The following is a 24288-nucleotide window of genomic DNA, read 5'->3' on the forward strand; positions in this document are numbered from 1 at the left end:
TTGTCACGATAAGATTGTTGCCCGGCTTGAGAGAATCTGCATCCTTTTGAGGTGAATTGGTTCTGATTTTGATAATTTCCTTTCTTGAAGTATGGCTTTCCTTGATTTTGAGAATAGAATGTCATGTTCTGGTTTGGTTGATCAGTTGCAATAGTCGATCCATGGAGACTTTTATATGTCTCATGACTTTGAAGAAGTGCAACTATCTGTTTGTAGGATAGATTCAGCGGTTTCATCATCAACATGACAAATGCTTCATATGTTGGGCCAAGTCCATTCAGAAGAGAGAAGGCCATATTTCGATCGGGAACTGGCTTTCCTATGGCAACCAACTCGTCGCATGTTCCCTTAAATGAGGCTATGTACTCAAACATAGACTGAGAACCTTCTTTAAGGTTTGGAATTTTTGAAGAAGGAAGCACTCTCTTTCTTGAGAGTCTAAAGCAAAAGCTTCCCCAAGAGCAGTCCAAACTTGAACGGCGGTTTCAAGTCCAACAACAAACCCAAGCACGTCTTCGGATAGCGTCCCTGTTAGCGCAGAAGGTGATCGGATTTTTTTCAGACTTGATATTCTGGATTTGGAGATGTGGTTCCATTTGTAGTAACAATGGCTTTGTTGGGAACAGTTAAGCTTCCATCAATGAAGCCTTGGAGGTCCTGGCTTTCTATCAATCCAAGGAGTTGTGTCTTCCACAATAGGTAATCTGTGTGAGACAACTTGAGAGATACAAAATTTGCAACATTCAGTGTTGCGGGATATGAAAATCTTCCAGAAGGGTTTGATGAAGAAGATGCCATGACAAGTTATGGAAAAATAACCTGCTCTGATACCATAAACAAAATGAGAAAAGAGAGTACGTGGTTCGGCAAAATCACCTACGTCCACGATAAGCTGATGGCCTTTATTATTATTCAATCAAGGATCATATTGCTTTCTTATACAGGCTCTTGTTCCTCTACATTCATTTGTTTCAATGGATCAGCATTGTGATCTTTGCTGTTACAAGGATCTCGATCTGTAGGATATCGTCTAATGTGGTTGAGATCGGCATCTTCAGGTTCCAGCATGATTTTCCTGAAATCTTGGCAATCGCTGGACATGCATATATGATGGTGAGCTGGATCTTCATTTGGATTCATTTGTTTGTCTTCAAATGTACCGGTATGGTTGTTACTCATGATATTCTGTCAACTTGGTGACAATCGCAAGTCGCCCCTCCCAGATGAGTGGGGCTCTTGTGGGGCAATAGATCTCTCTTTTTTGGTCTTGAAATAATAATATTTTTGATCTAATTTACCTATGGTTGTTCTATTGTTTGAAACATAGAAGATTGGTAGTTGATGCAAAACCTATGATTAGGGATGCCATTGTAGATATCTACCAAACAATCTCTCCCAACATATTGATATCGTGGCTAACCTGGGTAGTGGTACTGGATCCGATTATCAAAACAATAATCGATGCCATTGATGAGTTGGGGTTACAATCCCCCACTCACCCCTCATTAACGAGAGAGCCCTACCTCTTCCCACTACTCAGTACTTGGGAAGGGGGAGAGCCCTCTTCATCGGGTTTCATCCTCTCTCACTTCCGACATAAATGGGGAAAAGTGGGGAGAGGAAGGGACTCCCCCTGCATTGCATTTTGTTTATGCCTTTTACAGTGCTCACTGGCTCTCTCAGGTAAGATGGAAAACCAATCGATATTGTGGATTTGAGCTAGGTGATGCAGTTGGGGGAGTGGGGGCCTTTGTATTTTTATCTTGGATCCATATAGACCTTTGTTAGAGGTGACATGAAGGATTGTAAAGCTATCGAAGTAGCTTCAAATAGATAGGAATGGAGAAATAGGACACTCAAAGCCTACCCCATAGGCTTGATGATGATGGAAAAAAACCCACCGCTTTGGATTAGATGTCTCATTGGTGTCACATTGACCGTAACCTTATTTGAAAGATTTGTATGAACCTCAGAACACAACAAGACACTTGGCATTAAAACAAGCCCCAAAACTAATTCGAGTGTTTAAAAAGGCACAAAAGTATACATATAAACATTAAGATTTATAATAAGATGTTTCCAAATATAATTGGACATTAAGATCTCATGTTACCCTGTTTATAATTTAAGGCATGTTGTCTTCCAGGTTCCTTCAGGCCTCACTGATGAAGGCGGCTTGCCATTAAAAAAGGGAAAGCTATACATTTCTAAAATGAATCCTGACCCTGTCTACAACGCCTACTTGATCCAATTTCAAGTAGATGTTGTGTTGTTTCTGAGCTCAAGATCAAAAGAGATGGTTGCAAATGGTAGCATAGTCTTGGTTCTTCATGGCAGCAAGGCTAGAGATCCAAGGGAAAAGAGTGCTGACCTGTGGGAACTTTTGATTGCTGCTCTCAGTGATATGGTATCACATGTATAAAAGTACCACATTTTTCATGACTTCAATTATGTGACAGCTGAGACCGGGAGTTCACAAGGGATCCGCTTTTGATCCAAGGGGAACCGTGGTTTGTCAACTGCCATGGTACAACCATGGCTCCAAACTCACAGGGGAATCCCTTGCCAGAAGATTGAAGTTTGGTGCACTTTTTGATTGATAAGAAATACTTCAAGGATTTTGTCAATTAGAGGTATGCTAACATGTGGTTGCAAATGGGGGGTTTCCCTTGGCCTAGAGACTAAAAAAAAAACTGAGATTAGGGACTTCAATTATAATAATAAATCACAATCAATTGCAGGGATTGGTGGAAGAGCAAAAGCTAGACATTTTTATATGCCATATTACATCCTCTCACTACAAGAAGTGTTGGAAGATGTGATAGATCGTGATCTAAAAAATAACTTATAAAATTTATAAAATTTAAATACTATAAATAATACTATTAATCGAGTATAGCATATCCATATATGATTGAAATTAAGTATAGAATTTTATTATTTTGTTTTATAAGAAGCAATCATATTTTTTTATTTGAAATAATCAGAGTAATGAGAGAAGCTACACTTTTATATATGATTCATATGACATGTTCATTTAAATATACAAATAAAATCTTTATGACTAAAATCAGATTTAAAATTAGTATATATGATCATAAATAATTAATTAAAATATTTTAGCATATCTAGATTGATTAAAATTTTAAATAATAGATACTTGCAACTAAAAACAAATACGTAATTATAATCGACAATCATAAATATGATTTTAGTTAATATCAAACTTAATTAAATAAGCAATTGAATCTGCCAAAACAAAAATGGTTTATTTTTTATACAACTTAGGATATAAAAAATACATAATTTAGAAGACTTTTCAATGCTAATTTGGATATATGTGTAAACACCTTAATTTTGACTAGGTCTTTATAAAGTTTTGCTAGCTTAAATTTTTAAACTAAGAAATGACATCCTCTAGAATTTTATTAAAAATATCAATTAAACTAAAGGATCTTAGCTTTCCAACAAACTAAAAATCAGGTCAATACAATATCAGAGTATGAAGTTATGACAAAAATAGTGTAACTTATTAAAAAAATCTTATTTTCAGGTAGGTCTCACTTTAAGTATATTTTTTACTACCAAAATGATAAAATTTAGTTTTCTACCTAAAAATGAATTAAAGTTGGAGATGTTAGTTTTTCAATAAATCAAATGGTGCCTTAATCTGACATCTGAACAGAAAGTTATGGTCAAAACAAGTTACCCTGTCATAACGGATCTGAACTATGACCTGATCTGAGTATGGAGATTCGAAATTTCATTATCCAATCTATAAAAAAACTCTATAAACCCCATCTACATGTGTCATTTGGATCAAAACTACCAAAATCCTATCCATGTCTCCTTAAAGAACAAAAAATAAAAATAAAACCATATCATATCTAAAGTCCTATCCCAAATAGAACTTTTCTTGGATGAGTCTTGTCCTCCATAAGGATAAGAATAGATCCATTTGGGTTGGATTCAAACAAGTAATTCCTAAATTCATATCCCATGTAGAATTCCAATAAGTAGGGGTAACCCCCTGTAGTATGGAGAATTAGAAAATCTAAAAAACTCATACCTAAGTATTGGCCCAGAGAAGAAGCCTAAACAAGCCTTGCATGCACTATGTCCTGAAGCCATCGGAGAACTATCATACCAACATTGAGATGCTAAAGGATGAATAGGAACATAAAAGTTAAATGGGCCCTTAAGCTCGAAAAAGATAATTTTCTAGATCATTTAATTAAGTTTTTCTTTCATTTCAATTTTTAATATTCTAGAACATATACTTACACACAATTGGTTTTTATTGCATATTCAGGTTTCTCGATGGTGTGATTCGAGCTATGAAAATAAAAAAACTTGTCTGGGATTTACCTTTTCTTTGAGCAAAGAACGATTAAGACTTGCATATGATGTTCCCATATCTTTCAAAAGGATTTTGTGAATATGGGTAAGTCAAACATTTCTCAACTTTCAAATTTTTATCAATTGATTTTGGCGATAACAATAAGTCACTATATATATACATATTTATTTATTTACCATAGTTAGAAGTACGTTGTCAGTAAAACCTTTACATTTTAGATTTTTCTTGGTTTGGACGACAAAAAAAAAACTCTTTGATCATCCAAGACCAAAATGACAAAACATTTCAATTGTCTAGGGTCTAAAACAACAAAACTCTTTTGTCGCTTGGTCCTTGTAATTTTTTCTGAATAGCTAGTTTTCTGCAAGTTATATATTCACGCTCTAATATCAAAATAGAGCAATTTTTTATGCATTGGAAACTTGAGATTTTCATTCTTCTTTTGGGTATTTTTCCTCAAACTATATATTTATACCCCAAAAGATTCTAGAAAGTTTATGTTCATGTTTTGAGATAAAATTTTCAATAGTTTGTATACCAGAAAGAAGATCTCCATGCTCTGGTATCGAAATCATATGATTTTTATTTCTGATGAAAGATAACTCACTTTTTCAATTTTATTTTCTATGAGTTTTTCTTTAAAACGAGAATTTTGGGATCTAAATCACCTGGAGAGTTTTTGTTTCTCATTTGGTAGCAGGTGAGGCAACATAGCAGTTTATATTTTGGGAAGTGTTTCTTTTTGCTCAGGTGTTAGATCTGAACAAAATCAGTTTCTTTTAAAAGATGACATCCCACTCTTTCTCTGATCTTTTGAGGAGAAAATCTATGAAAATGATTTTCTTGATTAAAAATTTTCGAGAAAAATTTATTATGTCATTTTTGGGTAGAAAAGCTTATTGGTGTTTTGGCATTTTGAATAATGTATCTTCATGCTTCAGGATCCAAATCTCATGATTTTTTTTTTGAGATAATATCATCCGCTTTAGGGTTGTTTCTTAGTATCTTGCTTGTTTTTTTTTTTTGAATATCGAATATAGAATTTGCATTAGGTGCATACATACATATCAGGTTTAGGTTTTATCACATTTTAGAAACACTTTCTAAAGAAAATTAATGTCACATAGAAAATAAGAAAAATATCACCTCCAGCAAGCTAGGGTTGATTGAGACCTTGTTTGACTAATTGTGCACACTTAATATTTTTATCTCATCTTCTCTTAGGTTAGAACACCTCTTTTATTTGCGTTTTTCTTTAAATTTTCATGTACTATCATTTGGATCTTTTGATATCCCGCTAGTACTTTTAAGCGGTAAGCTTGAGTATATCACTGGTGGTACCATTGGAGCAGAATAATTCATTTATCAGTATTTTTAAGCATTTAGCTTGGGTATATCAATTTTGAAATCGAGAGGAAGTCCTAATTCATAGAACCTAAAGTGGCCTCATGGATCAATGGATACATCTTTCGAGGATAATTAGGGTATTCGATCACTAATTTTGAAAACCTCTCATTACTTGTTTGGGCTTGTGTGAACCAAATGCTTAGGGTATAATGAATATCTGATTCAAAATCTGAAAACTTCAAATCCAATTTATCCCAGAGGAACCACCTCTGAAAAAAAATCATGTATGAGATGCCACCCTATATGATGTCAGACATCATATTCGATGAGGATCCTGAAGAAAGGACTCATATTGATATTCCTGATGAATACATAGACAATAACAAAAGGGAAAAGGCTCTGATCTACATTTAGTCCAGCTCACGTCGGTATCCTCATCGGTCTCGTAAAGGTCCCCATGTACGCTACACTACAAAAAAACAGTTGATTAGCGACGGAATTTAGCGACGGAGTTATATCGTCGCTACTTAGCGACAGATTAACGAGAGAAATGAATCCGTCGCTATATTTGTAGAATTTTACGAAACTAGCGACAGATTATATTCCCTCGCAAAATCCGTCGCTACTTAGCGACGGATTGTGCGAGAGAATATTTTGTCACAATAAATACGGCAGTTAGCGACGACTAAAATTCCGTCGCAACATAGCGACGACTTAGGCGACAAAATATTTTCTGTCGCCTTTTCGTTTTTTGAATTACGATGGCTTAGCGACGGAATTAATCCGTTGCTAAGCCGTCGCTAAATGTCGCATTACCCCTAATCCCAGCCCTCTTTTTCCTTTCTCCTTTCGCTGCTCCCGCCCGCCGCCCTCTCCCTCCTGCCGCCCTCTTCCTTCGGCCGCCCTATACATCCCGTCGACCTCTCTGCCGGCCCCCACCGTTCGCCGGAAGTCGATCTCCGTTAACCTTCCGCTGCCGCCGCCGCTGCCCGGAGCAACCACAGGTATGTATTTCACCTTAAATGGATTGGGGGTCGACCCCCTGCATTTTCTGGCAGGGGGTCGACTCCGCCAGGCGGTCGACCCCGGTAGGTGGTCGACCCCCTGCCGTGTCCGGCCGGGGGTCGACCCCCCGCCGTGTCCGGCAGGGGGTCAACCCCTTTTGATGTCCGGCAGGGGGTCAACCCCCTGCCGTGTCCGGCCGGGGTCGACCCCCTGCCGTGTCCGACCAGGGGTCAACCCCCTGCCGTGTCCGCCAGGGGGTCAACCCCTTTTGATGTCCGGCCGGGGGTCGACCCCCTGCCGTGTCCGGCCGGGGGTCGACCCCCTGGTTTCTTGCTCTTTTTTTTCTTTTTTCAGAAATTAGGGTTTTTATTTTATTTTTATTGTTTAGTTTTCTTTGATTTTCATTGATTAGGATTTTTTATTTTGATTTTCATTTATTAGGCAATTGAATCAAATTTCTTAAATTAAGGCTATTTGTAGTTAATTTAATTAGGGTTTTTTATTTGATTTTGTTTTTTTAGGGCTTTGAATCAAAATTTAAAAATTAGGGCATTTTATAGTTAATTTGATTAGGGTTTTCTTGGATTTGATTAGAGCTTTTATTTTTATTTTCTATGATTAGGGATTTGAATCATAATTTTTTTAATTAAGGATTTTTAGTTAATTTGGTTAGGACTTTAAATCAAAATTTTTTAATTAAGGCTTTTATAGTTAATTTGATTAGGTTTTTTTTTATTTATTTAGAGTTTTTATTTTTATTTTCTATAATTAGGGATTTAAATCACATTTTTTTAATTAATACTTTTTAGTTAATTTGATTAAGGATTTTTTTGTATTTGATTAGGGCAGGTTTTTTCCTTGTTTGATTAAGGTTTAAATTGTGGCTTTTTTATTTAATTTTATGGTTTATTTTTCTTATAGTTTATGATGTTTTGGTTTATTTATAATTTATTTTCTTGTATTTTAAGGTTTTATGATTTAATATGGTCGAATAATTTCATGGTGACTTTATTTTAAAACATCATTTTTTTTTTGCAGATTTCTCAACAGAACTCGCTTGTGCCCCGCCACCCGTGGTAAGTAAGTGACAAAAACAATGCAAATCGGGTAAATACCCGTGGTGAGTAAGTGATGCAAGCGCATCACATGTTATTTAATTTATTGAATGTAACACTTTATTGTTCACACACTCACTTAGTTGTTGATATCTAGGACTGCTTTGTTGGAGTTCGGAGATCATGCTGAGCATGATTTTAATGTATGAATATGGAAGTATTATTATTTTTGGAGTACGGAGTCCATGCTATGCATGGTAGTAGTTAGTGGGATATTGAAGTGTGTTTGCTGCAGGTACATGTTTGACATTTGTTTGATATGAATTATTTCGATGTATTGCAATGTTTGATGTGATTGTATCCATGCTTACATGTAGTTACTTTCAATTTGATTATGTCTTCCATGTGAAATTGTATACTGAAAGCATGCTTCAAATGAATGTATCGTGTCATGAATAGTTTGCACATGAAAATATTAAGTTATCAATGCATGCATCATAATTCTTGTGATTGTATGACATCATATATTGCATGATAAATTTGATATTTTCTGCATCATAGCATTCTGATGGTTCTCTTTTAACTGGTTAGGATACTATTCGTAACATCATACGACAGAATGACTGCAAACCGTGAATGGATGTACCGTAGGATAGTGGACAATGAGTTATCGCATGAATATATGGATGGTGTCGACAGTTTTATTGAATTTGCAACGGCAAGTGTCAGTACGGTAGATCCCACAGGTCGGATTAGGTGTCCCTGCAAGATTTGTAAGAATAATCAATTTGTAGAATCTCATGGCGTGTGTGTCAAGGGTAGCAGCTACGGTGAAAATGAACATGATTACTACGGTGTTATAGAGGAAATAATGGAGTTGACTTACTTAGGCATGAATAACAGGGTTACGATATTCAAGTGTCATTGGTTTGATCCAACTGCAACAAGACTCGACAAAGCTTCAGGCATTGTGGAGGTGAATCATAAATCCAGGTTTGGAACATATGAACCATTCATATTAGCCTCGCAAGCTCAACAAGTTTATTATACTTCATATCCTAGTATAAAAAAGTCAGATAGAAATGAATGGTGGGCAGTTTGCAAGGTGAAATCCAAACTATACCCCGAGTATGATCACTTACAGGAAGATGAGTTAGCTGAAGACAGTGATATCAATCAGATGATGTCTGTGACTTCGCTTATGATCACGATGTTGCGCATGATATGCATGTCATATCTCTATTGGCCGATGAAACATTCATAGAGGAATGTGATCCAAATGATGTACCAAGTGGATGGGCAAACAATGAAGAAGAAGAAGAAGAAGAAAAAAGTCAAACTAGTGACGAGGAAGAATTCTCAAGCTAGTGAGCAAAATCTTATACTACAAACCTCTATTTAAATGCATTGTAATACTTAATGTGAGTTGTATTGCAATACTTGGTGTGAATGATTAAAAATTTTATTTGAATGTATTGTAATACTTGATACGAATGATTCGAATGCATTGTAATACTTGATGTGAATTATTTCAATTATCTGAATGTATTATAATTTATGCAATTAACGAATGATTTGAATTAGTGCAATACTTGATGTCAATGATTTGAATTATTTGAATGCATTGCAATGCTTGATGTGAATGACTTGAATGCATTGTAATACTTGATGTGAATTATTTGAATATATTGTATGACCTATGTTATTTGTTAGAATATGGTTCATGGAGGTTATAGTGGTCGCTCATCCAGTAGTAGCCAGGCTCAACCTTCATCTTCACGGGCTCCTGTGATAGGTATATCATATAACTAATTAGTTCAAATGCACATTCTGAGAATTCTAATGTATTTTTTTACAGATGATGTTGCGCCTGTACACGACCCACCTACATCAGTTGATCACACAAGTCAACAGCCAACACAGGAAATAGGGTCTTCTCAGGCTGGCACAAGAAGACTCATTCGAATAGTGTATATCGATAATCGATCGTAAGTATTTTGTTTTCAATTATTGCATATCTTTTAAATATTTTATATTGATATTTACTGTGTAACAATTCATGTGCAGCACGAGGTTTGAGCCACAAGAAGTAGTACGGGAGATTAGGAATTCACTTCTTCAATATCTACCAGAACCAGTTGCTCAATGAAAAGAGTACCCAAAGGAGGTGTTAGACAGATTGTGGTCCTCATTCATGGTATACAGTTGTTCCTCATAGTTAATGTGTTTCATATTTAATTTATTTAAGCAATGTCTACTAACTTTCTGAAAATATTTGTAGGCTTCGAATCGCTTCGCAACTACGGTGAAAGAAAATGATGCAAGGAAAGTGTGGCAGAAGGTGGCTGCCAATCGATTTGCAGACATGCTGCACACTATGAAGACTGCAGCAAAAAAAGCATCTGGCGTAGTAGATGATCCATTATTGTGGAAGGGCCATGGTCCTATTACTATCAGGAGAGATTACTGGGATGAAATGTGCGATAAGTGGGCGGGAGATGCATTTAAAAATCGCTCTGCGAAGGCTTCACAAAATCGATCGAAGATGCCCGAAGCCCATCTACACACAGGTGGATCTAAGACATTTGGGAGCCACCTAAAGAAAATGGTAACTCATCAATATATAATATTAATTTTATAAGTATTGTTGCAAACTTGTGTACTAAATCTTTTGTCATTTAACTTCGCAGGAAGCAGAAAAAGGAGGTAGTGTACCATATAAGGATGTGTTTGTAGAAACACATAAACGGAAGACCACGGGAGTCTTCGTATCAGAGAAGGCGAGAACGACAATGGTATGTATTAATTCTATTAATAATCATTGCAATATATATGCAAGTTATCATAATGTTATCATTAATTATTAATGAATACTTTAAACATTATTTTGAAGGAGGCATATGAGCAACAGATGGTAGAGCGATATGGCGAAGACGCTACTCAGCATTCATCATTTGATCCTACAGCATGAATGACTACAGCAGGTGAACCCAAAAAAGGTCGCGTGTTCGGGTTTGGGAGTAATATGAACACTTCACCAGTTATTGGTTCTTCCAGTTACGGCTCACCGACTTCTTGCGCCGACATAAGCTCCAAGCAGCCGACTATTCTTTCCGGTGATGATGTACGCGAGATCATTAATGAATCACTGAATAACTACTTCCAATACACCGTCGCCCCCTTTCTCCGAAATGAGATCAAGGCCGCTGTTCAGGATAGGGGATCTTCGATTCCAGGTCCCTCTCAGGTATAATCACATATATAGTTTTTTTTACTGTCTTAAAGCACATCTGAGCATGGTAGAATCACATATAGAGTTTTTCTAGATGCCTTAGAACACATATGAACATGCTATAATCACATATTCAATTTTTTTACTGCCTTAGCACACATATGAGCATGATAGAATCACATATAAAATTTTTGGCTTTGCCTGCCTTAGAGCACATATGAGCATGCTATATTCACATATTCAATTTTTTTATTGCCTTAGCACACATACGAGCATGATCGAATCACATATATAGTTTTTTGCCTGCCTTAAAGCACATCTGAGCATGGTAGAATCACATATAGAGTTTTTTTAGATGTCTTAGAACACATATGAACATGCTATAATGACATATTCAATTTTTTGACTGCCTTAGCACACATATGAGCATGATAGAATCATATATATATATATATATATATATATATATATATATATATATAACTTTTTGTCTGCCTTAGAGCACATATGAGCATGATAGAATCACATATAAAGTTTTTTTGACTGCATTAGAACACATATGAGCATGCTATAATCACATATTCAGTTTTTTGACTGCCTAAGAACACATATGAGCATATTATAATCACATATTTAATTTTTGGACTGCCTTAGCACACATATGAGCATGATAGAATCACATATATATATATATATATATATATATATATATATATATATATATATATATAACTTTTTGTCTGCCTTAGAGCACATATGAGCATGATAGAATCACATATAAAGTTTTTTTGACTGCATTAGAACACATATGAGCATGCTATAATCACATATTCAGTTTTTTGACTGCCTAAGAACACATATGAGCATATTATAATCACATATTCAGTTTTTTGACTGCCTTAGCACACATATGAGCATGCTATAATAACATATAGAGTTTTTTTACTGCCTTAGAACACATATGAACATGTTATATATCATTTATGATAGAATCACATATAAAATTTTTGGCTTTGCCTGCCTTAGAGCACATATGAGCATGCTATATTCACATATTCAATTTTTTTACTGCCTTAGCACACATACGAGCATGATCGAATCACATATATAGTTTTTTGCCTGCCTTAAAGCACATATGAGCATGGTAGAATCACATATAGAGTTTTTTTAGATGCCTTAGAACACATATGAACATGCTATAATCACATATTCAATTTTTTGACTGTCTTAGCACACATATGAGCATGATAGAATCACATATAGAGTTTTTTTATTGCCTTAGATCACACATGAGCACATGATAGAATCACATATAGTGTGTAATTTATTTCATTATATTTTGTTTATCAATACTGACTGTTCTTTTCTTGTGTAGGCTGCTAGCGATAATCAGGGTAGTAGAGCTGAAGGGACAGATAAAGACAATGAACAAGAAGACACACAAAATCTTGGCGATGATTAGAGGATTGTGTTGAAGAAGTTCTATTTTTTTTATTTTTCCTAATTGTAATTGTTGAATTGTAAATAATTAAACTTCTTAATTTTAAGGTGGAACGATTAATTGTTGTAGATACTTGTTATATGAATTTTTTTGTGTGGTTTGTTTTTTATTTACAGGAAATATAAATTGTACAGGAAATAGAAATTGTACAGTTCTCGGTAATTAATTTTCAAATAATTTTTTTTTTATTTTTTTTCGTGTTTGCAACGGATTAGCGACGGAACCATCTGTCGCTATTCATATTAATCTAGCGACGGAATTAAATCCGTCGCCAAGCCATGGTCGCCGTTTAGTACCGGCGGATTGGCGACGGAATATAGCGCTCGTTATTCCGTCGCAAATAGCGACGGACTTGGCGACGGAATAATTCTGTCGCCAGTTAGCGTCGAAATATTCGCGACGTAAGCATATTGTTGCCTCGTTGTCGCTAATCCGTCGCTAACCATGTTAGCGACGGAATGTGATCGTCGCTAATCTACTACTTTGTTGTAGTGCTATAAGATGAGTAATTATAGCATATATGAGTCTATCAAAAGATAAACACATAGGACCTCGCATTTCAAAGCCCGAAACAAAAAGAAAAGTGCTAGAATATTGATACACTCACTAGTCTCATAAAAGTGTTCATGCAGATTATGAGGCAGACAACTCTAACATGGATGTGTCCACCAAAAGACAAACCCCTAGGACCTCACATTTTAAAGCTCAGTCCAAAGAATGATGTGCTAGCACAAGCAAGAAGAAACATGGAGAGGATGAAAGAGAAAATGAGAGATATTTAAGAGATGCATGAACAAGAACAGTCACGATACAACAAAAGGATAAAAGATCCCAAAAGTCAGAACATGAAGAAGCACATGCCTACAAGTGGGATAGGAGAAACCAGGAGTCAGAATTTGAGAAGGGCTACACCCAGTACAGTGAGCCTCAGGTATTTGACTGAGAGAAGAGAATCCACATACCTAGGTTGGCTTGCCCAGTCCAGACCACACATTCATAATCAAATAGAATATAAATCAAAAAGAGTATTTTGTATAAGATTTCTTGCCCAAGGGGTATGATGATGACAATAAAGATACTCCTCCCCAAAGTTTTTAAATCTTAGCAGAAAAGAGGATCAAAGAACACATATAACCTTTCTCATAGAGAGCATAGCTAAATATTGACACAACAATAGGAGATTAATCAATTGGTTCCTCAAGAGTCTAGAGGGAGAAGCCCTAGAATGGTTTGCCACCTTGAACCTTCAATAGGTCAGGGAGTTTAAGCAGATCATGAACCTATTTATAGACTATTTCTACTTCAATTTAGAGGTAATCTCTAGCATAAGTCAGCTTTATAATATGAATAAAAAAAAAGAGAAAGGCATCTATGAGTTTATAAACAAATAGTGATCCATGACCAATCGGATGGAGTCAATCTCAGACTCCCATGCCCTAATGATTGTTGATGATGCATTAATTACTCATCAATATAATGTATTTTTATTACATAAATGCATCATTTATAGGTTTATAGCCCACACTTAGATGCATATAAATGTCATTGAGCTACGGTTCGAATTTCATTCAAATCGAACTTAAAACGAGAGAGATATTGCATTTTTAGTGAAACGGGTCGGACCTGGGGGCGAAATTGGGCAAAACGGATCCAATTGGCCCATCTGGGCCTTGGATTTGAGCCAAAACGCACCATATCCAACCCAGTCCAACCCCAAACTCGTTTTTAAAGTTAATTTCTAAATACTCCTTTCAAAAAGAGGCGCCCAGCTAAAAATTGCATTTTAATCCTCTTTCTGAAAATTCCAGAAAGAGGGCTCTTTGTTTCAAACCAAAGAGACGCCCAAGAGAAGGGCGTCTTTGCTTGGGATTTCATGCCCTATGGGCCCGATTCTTGCTTCTTCATCTTCTTCCCCAGTCGCCCCTTGCAGCCACCTTCTTTATCATCCATGGACGTGTAGAGAAATCGCAGCATCCATTGGAGTCGCCGCCCTTCGTTCTTCTATTTCCCTTCGTTTCACGCCTTCCCTTCTTCGCCCCTTGCTGAAACTGACGTCTCATGCTCCTTGTGCAGGTTGTAGCAGCCATGGAAGAACCCCAGCCACAGCAAGGACACAGTCTGCCCTTCCATGGCTAGCCAGCCCAGCCCCCATCCGTCTCTCTTCACCATTACCTCCCACCATCCTCGGTGTGCCACCCGTTGCCATCTCCAACACCTTGCAACAAAGAAGACCAGCCCAGCACCACTGAGGGTTCTTTTGGCGCAAATCCAAGAGAAATTCCGTTCTACCTCGTCCTCTCATTCGTCGAACAATCACAATGTGAGGTTGATAAGTTAGAAACAGGTCTACAGGTGTATTTACAATGTGAAGTGCAGATGCATGTGTGGTGGAAAGACAAAATTACCCCTGACGATCTGGAGAAGACTTAACAAACTGTTTCAGTTGATTTTTATTTTTAGATTGTCATTTAAATTAGAATTATAATGTTAACATAGTTGTAAACAATTTTGATATTAATAAATTGAAGTTTTAGATTTAATGCAAATGTATCCCGTTCCCTGTGGATTCGACCCGTACTCGCCACATTCGTGGAAAGTCGGTTTATTATTACTTGATGGGTGATTTTCCAAAATGATTTCAATGATAAAATAAGGTTTTGAAATAACACTTACAAAATAACCATCAACTGTCATGGATAACTTCTTGTAACCTCTGATGGCTTAGGTCGAAACATATGTCGAACTTATTAAGAAAGTTAATGTCCTTAAAGTGGGCATTAAAAGAGGAGTTTATGATGGGTTCTTAAAGAGAAACAAAGACAACCACATATACAAAAAGTCTAACTCATCTAAAGCTTAGGTCAACATAACACAGGACACGGGGCAAAAGGCCAAAAAAATGGTAGTTGATGGCAAAATGCAGATAACTAGAGGGTCTTCCCAAAGAAGTTGAACGAGAACGGATATGGGGGCAATCCCAAGTAGACCAGAGACAGAATATTCACCAAGTTCGAATAGCCTCAATCATAGGTGTTAGATCTTCCATAGATGAAGGACAAAGATCCAGCCAAATATTGCAGATATCATCTAAAACCACATAGACAGTGAAAAACTATTGGTGAATGAGGAACAACCAAAGGTGATCCACAATGATCATACCATAGCAGTTCAACCTTGTGAAATGAGATAAAATGGTTCTCAGCAAAAGCTATGAGACAAAGGGCATCTATCAATACAGTGATTTGTGCTCCATGAGTACTCACCCACAATAAGTGTTTCTATCTGATGCCTATAGTTCTTCAAATTTACTATCAAAGAGGGATGAGATCGTACAAGACATGTTCTATGAAAAAGCCATAAAATTGCAAGTGAGCCAAGTTAGATAAGTGTAATTTGTCTGGAACCACCATAAATCAATAATTACACCAAGATTTCTCTCCCAATGTCCCAACACTAAAAGTCGATCACAGAAAAAGATGACCTCAGTGTTTAGCCTGTATTGTCTAAACTTGAGGGCCAAGCTGACATGTTGATTATTTAGTAAAATAAGGAAACAACCCCATCGATAAGTTTAGTCATGAATGTGACATCATCCAATTCAAGCCAAGTGTCATTTAAAAACCTCTCCAAAAGGCCCAATGTCTTCACGCTCAAAAGAAGAATAAATGACTTCAAATTCAAGAGTCATCCCCTCTATCAACATGTGCAAAAATATGATAATGGATAGATAGTCTTTGTGTATATAGGGTACCAACCATTCGAGGAATTGAAAAAAAAACAACATATATAACAGAGCCTCTTCCAATAGTGTTGAAAGCAAGGATCCATGGTCTAGGCTACAAAGGGCCTGAATAAAAAAGGGGAAAAAGAAAAAAACTCAAAAGGGCACTGAAAAATCACTTCAGAAAGGGAACAACCATCATTAGCTTGATAGATAATCTAGATGCATATGAGAAAACTGGATTGACACTTCATCTGTATCAACTCCATTTAGGCTCACAAAAGTTAAAAAAGCACTTGAGCTATTCTTCTTCTCCTTTTAAAAAAGGTCAGCATGCTCAAGCAAAAGTGACCACAAGTCAGGGCAAAATCACATTAGTATGGAGTGAAAATGACATCTCACACAGATCACTATCCCATGGCCCCAAGTAAGCCATTAAAACCTAAATTCTATAAATAGTCTTTTAAAAAATCAAAAAACACCAACAAAATAAAAATGTTTTGAAAATAAAAAAAAATAAAATATTACAAAAATCTAAAAAAAAAAAGTGAAAAGCCAAGAAAATTTAAAAAGATTTTTCTTTCTAGGGTCCAAGTTATTCTCTTCGTTACAAGATCAGACTATTCATATTGACATGACAAAGGAAGCTTTTATCTAACCCTTCTTTTGTTTTCATATGCCTTTCTGTCAAAATCATGTGGGTGTATATCAAAAGAGTCTAAACCTATCTAAAACCCAGAAATAGGGCATTGTAGAGTCATTTCAAAGTTTAAATTATTTAAGAAAGAAGAAACCTTTAGTAGTCAAGCATATAAATCCTAAACTGGCTTAACCTCATTCGACAACACATAAGTGATTTTGAAAGCATGGTTTAGTTCTGGACATTGGTCTGACTTTATTCAACGGGATCTATAATGGTCTCCACATCCCAATTATCCTGAACACTAGACCAACCTTGTTCGACAGGATTACAAAATGATCTTCACAACTTAGTTGTCTTTGAATTGGTCTGACCTCGTTCAGCAAGACCCAAAATGGTCTTGACTGTCCAGTTCACATTAACTCTAATAGTCATAGGAAAATAATAGAGTTTTATTATGATGCAAGGCACCTCATTGAAAGATCAATAAAGGTCAACAATCTTGTCTCAAAATGGATCTGACTCTCTTTAAAATAGTCATTCTCTAAAGTATATCCATGCATCTGAGAGTCTACCAAATAAGGCATAAGTCTTAAGAAAAGATAAGCAAGTAGCACGGTAAGGCAAATACATTTTTATCAAATAATTCTAGCTTGTGGGTCTATAAGGATGAATTATAGGGGCATAAGATCATTATCAATGCATAAGTATACAATCTTTGGAACTTACCTAGAAAACTGATTCTCTAAGAAAAGGGTTGGGTGTTGAATACCTTCAATGCTAATCTGCTTCATAGGTTGGCTCCCTGAGTAATCTTTTTTTTTATCTCAAGAAAAATATTAAAAAAACATGAAAAAAGAAAAAATAAAGCAAAGCACAAAAAGAATAGTGTATTTAGGCCAACACCTACTCTGAGTCCATGGTGAGGTGACAGACTCCAGCCTTGACTTAGAAGGGGTAGAGGTTAGAATAGAAAATTATATACTAGAAGAAAGTTGATACTTACCTCTAGACCTATGACAAGGTAGATAGGTAGGAGCATCTATCCTGGACCAGGAAACCATGAGGCTCATGGTTGTTAGGCCTCACTTTAAATGATGGCAAAAGTGAGGAATAAAGCCCCTCTAAGCTAAAAACAAAGACTCTGAGAAACTTACTTAAGGAAAAAAGTGTACTTGAATGCATTTTTATCAAACCTTAGTTATTCTGAGTTCAAGTTTCAATGAGGACCATCAGACCTAATAGGAATGCATTGAGACTTAATCTTATATCTCTATAACTAATCACTTGAAATCAAGGTAGAATTAAAGAAAAAACATTTTAGTGAAGCCAAGTGTCGCTATCCTAAAGCAACTTGAAATGAGGAAAGTATAAAGTGCAGAAATCTCAAGTGTAGGAATCAACTAGTTAAGAATGTTTTAATTTTGAGAAGAAAAAATAAAGAGAAAAAATCCTTAACTTTATATGATGAATCATTCATGACTATCATAGGCTAGCCACTCTATTATAAATAAATGAGTCTCATTACATATCATAAAAGATTATTGCATGCATCAAAGAGTCTAGTCATATGAATCCTAAGTCAGAGGAGTACACAAAAAGATCTGCCCTTTCATCGACATCATCGGACTGATGCATGATCCTAACAAGGGCACTTCTGCCCTAAGGCCTTACTGGGGCAGCTTTACCCTATCCTTGAGCCTACAAAAGGTGTTGGACTCTTGGTGTTTGTCATTACAAATTCTCAAAAGAAAATTACCAAAATGCATCAAAAATCGAAACAGGCCAAACAGACAAGAGATGGAGCAACATTCCTCTTATGCTACTCCTGCCTGAAGCCCAACATTTTCTATGTTTAACACAAATAAAGTGGTTCTTTAATTGGCTCAACATCGTTCAATGAGACTCATAATGGTCTCCACATCCCAATTCTTTCTTTTTTTAATACTGGCATTGACCTCGTTCAATGAGAGCACCAAATGGATTTGGTAATTCAATTGTCCCTACACTGGCATCAACATCTTTCGGTGGGACCATCAAATGGTCTCGACAATTCAATTGTGCATGCGCTGGCACCGACCATGCTTGGAAAAACCGCCGAATGATCTTGACAATTAAATCATCTAGAAATTGGCTTGACCTCACTCGATGAGATCACAGATGGTCTCGAAAACCCGATTCACCTCCCAATATTAGCCCAACCTTGCTCGGCGAGATCACAAACGGTATCGAAAACCTAGTGATCATAGCACTAGATCGACCTTGTTTGGCCAGACTACCAAAAAGGCTTCGACAACTCAGTGGCACCAAGAATTAGCCAATCTCCATAGGGATCTACTTTTTTGTCATAAATTAAATTGTATTCGATTAATGCCAAGGGAGGGCACTTGTAAATACCATAATTTTGACCAAGTCATTATAAAGTTATGCTAGCTTAAACTTTTGAACCCTCAAACAACATCCTTTAGACTTTTATTTAAAATATAAATTTAACTAGAGGATCTTAGCTTTCCAACAAACTAAACATCAGGTCAATGCAATATCGAAGTAGGAAGTTATTATGAAAACAATATAACTTATTCAATGAAAACTCGGTTTTTTAGATAGGTCTCACTTTGTGTGCATTTTTTACTACCAAAATGATTAAAGTTGAAGATGTTAGATTTCTAATGCATTAAATGGTGCCTCAATATGATATTTGGAGAGAAAGTTATGGTCAAAACAAGTTACCACGTTATAACATATCCAATGTATAAGCTATTTAAGCATGGAGATCTAAAATTCTATTATCCAATCTAGAGAAAACCTCTAAAAACTTCATCCACATGTGCCATTTGGATAAAATCAACCAAAAGTTTATCCTTATCTCTCTAGAGAAAAAAAAAAGAATTTTATCTTACCCAAAGTCCTATCCCATGGAAAACTTTTTTTGGATGAGTCTTATCCTCTATAAGGATAAGAACATATCTATTTTGGTTAGATTCAAACCCAGTAATTTTGGAATCCATATCTCATAGAAAACTTCTACAAATAGGGGTATCTCCGTATAGTTTGGGAGATCAGAAAACAAAAAAAATCTCATACCTAAGTGTTGGCCCGGAGAGGAAGCCTACCCAAACTCTACCTGCACTTTGTTCCAAAGCCATCAGAGAACCATTATACCTACGCGAAGGTGCTGACAGACGAAAAGAGCATAAAAGCTAAACGGACCCTCGAATATGAAAAATGTGTTTTTTATATCATTTAATTAAGTTGGTTATTTCATTTCAGTTTTCAATATTCTATAGCAGATACTTATACACAGTTGGTTTTTATTGCATATCTGGGTTTCTCGACGGTGTGATTCAAGTTACAAAAATTGAAAAACTTATTCGGGCTTTACCTTAATTTTCTTTGAGGAAAGGATGGTCAAGTCTTGCATACGGCGTCCCTACATCTTTCAAAATAATTTTGCAAAATTCGGTAAGTCAAACTTTTTCCAACTTACAAAAATTTATCAACAATACGACTGCGAAGTTATGGCTTCCGCAAGCTGACTATGTAAAGTGCTATTTAATTTTGGGTATGATCTGATCTAAATATATGTATAAGATCGAAACACGAATTTAAATACATAATATATATAAATATAAATTAATAATAACATAAAATAAAAGAGAAAGAAAAAACATATCTTTCACCCGCCAAAGCTCCCAAACCCACGTTAAATAAAAAAATAATAAAAATAAAGCACAAAGCTAGATAAAATACTTTAACTTAAGCCACCATCAAAAGATAATCGAGCTTAAGCTTGTGAACCTGGGCTTGCCTCTTAACTACATTTTACAAGGCTACCAAGAAGGATTTCTCCATTGCTCCTTCCTAGTGTGAGACCTTTTGTTTATATATAGAATATGTGGATTCTAGTCTCCCATTAAGAAAATGAGTCTCATTTGATGTCAACCTCCAACCACACTTTCTTAATTAACAAAGTCATCCCTTATAATGAATATTTTTAATTAAAATGTGACTCTAAAAGTTGTAGAGATCCAAGAATATCAAAAACAAAATTTTAAAAATACGATAATTATGAACATGTCAAAAAACAAGATTTACAATTTTTTTTTTGCCAAATCATGACTTTGACTCAATATATACATATTTACTAGTATATTAACTGGAACTACATTGAAAACATATTAAAGGTCTGGCCTTAATATAATGTGCTCACGATAGTTACCATTTAGAGCATTACAAAACTTTGTTACCTAGTATATAGATATACAATATCAATATAGGTCACATTGATTATTTAAGACCAAAGTTTACATAGTTAATCCTATGTCGAAGGCTATTAATGAGTGTGGTTATTAACCATTGCCTTTTAATAGAGCTTATATGTCTCTACGCATATATAATTGTCTAATTGACAGAGAGACAATGTCAGGTCTACTGCAAACATGTGTGTTATATGTTCTATGGTATCTGTCAGGCCCTCAAGTGATTTTTTCATACTGTAGGTCTATCTCTTAAAGGCATTATCTTCAAGAGACCCTAATGCAGAAAAAGAATAAGATACTCTAATCATCAGAAGTTAAGCTTATATTCCTAACGTGATTTGTGAGACATAAAAGAGAATGTATCTAAAGTTTTGAGGCTGAAATTTTTACCTATGTCCAAATTGACACAACTTATATAAGTTTCTCGACGAGAATATCATTTACAATTCAAAAAGAGTAATTGGTCACACAAGCTCGGTCTAGGCAAAAATGGGGAGGTGGAGGTTGACAAATTATTCCAAAAGGGAGTAGGAGAGTAGGGTATTCACATAACCATTGGTGACATGCCATTTTGGAGAGGAAATCTTGAATGACTTGTATGGGAGGCTCCCTTATGTAGTCATTGAGAAGATGTCAATTGAAGAACCGACTCAAACAAGCATCATTGTGGTTCTTAGAAAGAAATAGTTCTGAATGTGATTACTTAGTTCAATATGTCTGTAGGTTTCACTCATTTAAGCTAAAATTGTGACTTGAATAATGACTAAACCCTGCTTGGACCAATTGGATCGAGTTGGTCTCTACTACAATTTAAATTGCAAAACCCTTAATAATCCAAGTGACGCCTTATGGTTGTAATTTGTATTATTCAAAATGTCCCAAGTTTGTTTTAATAGTTTATTTTTTAGTGTGATTTAGATTAATTGTGTAAGTCGCTATTTTCTTTGAAGGGATAATAGGAGAAAAAACTGTGTTTCTCACCGAATTCATTGGCATAAAACCCTAGGTCCCCTTGCTCACCAAAAAATACACCCAGTTTCAGCCTTGTAGTAAAAAAAACACATAACTTACTAAGTTTCAAACATATAATGTCCTGCCAATTGGGTGACTTTCAAAAGCTGCCCCCACTCGGCCTCTCTGGCTCGCCTCAGTGGCAGTGGGCTTAGGAAGAAAGGACTGATCACTTTGTCCTAGGTTCGACTCCCACGAGTATGGGTGCCTTTAATTAGTGGGTTTTGTATTGGTAATTTCATTCGGGGTTTATCTGGCGGGGGAGAGCTAATTAAATGATTCGATTTACGCGAGATTAATCATCATAAAATAGAAAAAAGTTGCCCCTAAAAAATGAGCAGAGGCAGAGCCCTCATAGAATGACTCATTATAATTTCACGCATAAGTTACGTTGGAGCAGAGACCCAAGGGGTTTGGCGTAGTCTAGGTTTAAATCCCATGAGCGTCACCCCTACATAAACTGAAGTCTGGCAATTCCTGCAGTGAAGGGGTAAGCCCTCAAAGTTTTAGGCCAACATGGACCGAGACCATAAGTACGCTAGGCTGAGCCAGTGTGGCTAGGTCTTTGCGTCTCCGAGTAAAAAAAAATCATATTAGCAGAACGCATGCTTCATTTAGGGAGACTACAGAATTCTGCATTTTGTTGAATTATCGTCATATAGTCAATTCAAGCTACTGTCAGACCCAAATCACAGTATCGCATACTGGATCTGGACCTCTTTCAGAGATTAAGACTCTATCCAATCCAAACGGGTTTCGATAGATCTGAACCCATTGCCATCCCTATGACGAACACCTAATGCAACCGGATCCATCTGCAGTCTCCCATACTTCTACACCATCGAGGCCTTTGCTCACAAAAAACCGGTTGTCGCTGCCCTCCATTTTCTTGATTGTGCCCTTTGCCGGCAACACTTTGTCGATGAAGTTCTGCCCGAACGACCTGATCTGTTCACTCGGCTGGACCACACCTCCAGCCCACCACCACCTCTACCCACAAAGACCTGCTTCTAGTAACGGAAAATGGAGCTATTCTCACCCGACCCGCAATTCCTCAAGCAGGGTTTTTTCTCTTCCAAGTAGACCCACGGGTCCCTCTCGCCCAACTTCCTCAAATCAGCAAACGCCCGGGCAGACCTTTCAGGCTGCCTCCCCAACTCCGCGACGGGCCGAAGTGTCGCCGAATCAACTGCAAGGACGCAATTTTCCCTGTTGGGCAACTCGAATCCGAAGAAGACAACACCCACCAGCGACGATGCCATGGCCGTGATCAACGCCTTTTAGACCCGGAGATCCGTCGGGTCATTCCAGAGGACCGAACCCACATGTCGGCCACTAGCAAGGTTGTTGAAGTGGAGCCCCGGGTCGTCCATGGAATCGAGCACCGCGGTTTATGGACAGATCCGGCAGAGGGCAGTGACCGGGTTGAGGTGGGTTCGGAAGGTTCCGGCTGGGGAGAGCAAACAATCGAAGGTAGGGATCCGGCCAGCGTGGCCGATGACAAGGGAGCCATCGTCGCCGTCGCTGGCTGCGAATGTGGTTGGTGGGGATCGGGATTTGGGGGTGACGACGGTGGCGTCGATGGCATTTAGGGGCAGCGGGGAGAGGGCGGAGCGGAGGAGGGCGGCGATGCCGTAGAAGGAGGCCTCGTCGGTGAGCTCGCGGGTGATGAACCGGCGGGAAAAAGTGTAATAACCCATTTGTTAATAGAGGTTTTTGGGCATGGGATCCACATTTTGGATCCAAGACCCAGAAAACATCCTTAAGAATAGAGGCAAAATAACCCTTATACAAGAGTTTTCTGGGGATCCACGATTAAATCCATTCAGATCCAATCCGTGAACCCATATCGAGTGGGAGGTGTGGGTCCAGAACCACGACCGGGATTGGATCCTGAGTCGCAGACCCAGACCCAGTTCGCTTGTTAAAATGATAAAAAAAGAGGAGAGGTTTTAATAAGGCAACTCAATGAGGAAAGCGGATGGTAGTGGACCGGAGGAAAGCAGGGCCCCTCCCCGCCTCACCCCGTTCGGACCGGGGATGAAGGGTATGAAATGGGGGATGGAGGCGGGGACAAAGGTTAAAATCCATCCTCGTTTGGGGATGGACGTACCCTTTTCCCTGCCTCATCCTCGTCGCGCCCACTTTTCCCCGCCC

The 24288-nt window shown here is 37.1% G+C and overlaps 1 protein-coding gene across 1 annotated transcript; it reads right to left on the bottom strand.

Annotated features, from left to right (window-relative positions):
- Positions 1-22914: 22914 nt before the first annotated feature.
- On the bottom strand, positions 22915-23831 carry LOC149821493 (protein ENDOPLASMIC RETICULUM-ARRESTED PEN3-like). The gene is made up of 3 exons (XM_089981958.1): positions 23553-23831; positions 23217-23408; positions 22915-23121 (listed from the first exon to the last, which is right to left on the bottom strand). Exons 1-3 carry the CDS (start codon positions 23829-23831, stop codon positions 22915-22917), a joined length of 678 nt encoding a protein of 225 aa, XP_089838084.1.
- Positions 23832-24288: the final 457 nt, after the last annotated feature.

The sequence above is a fragment of the Nuphar pumila genome, chromosome 12 (genome assembly GCF_984573655.1).
Source record: "Nuphar pumila chromosome 12, dmNupPumi1.hap1.1, whole genome shotgun sequence".
Taxonomy (NCBI): Eukaryota; Viridiplantae; Streptophyta; class Magnoliopsida; order Nymphaeales; family Nymphaeaceae; genus Nuphar; species Nuphar pumila.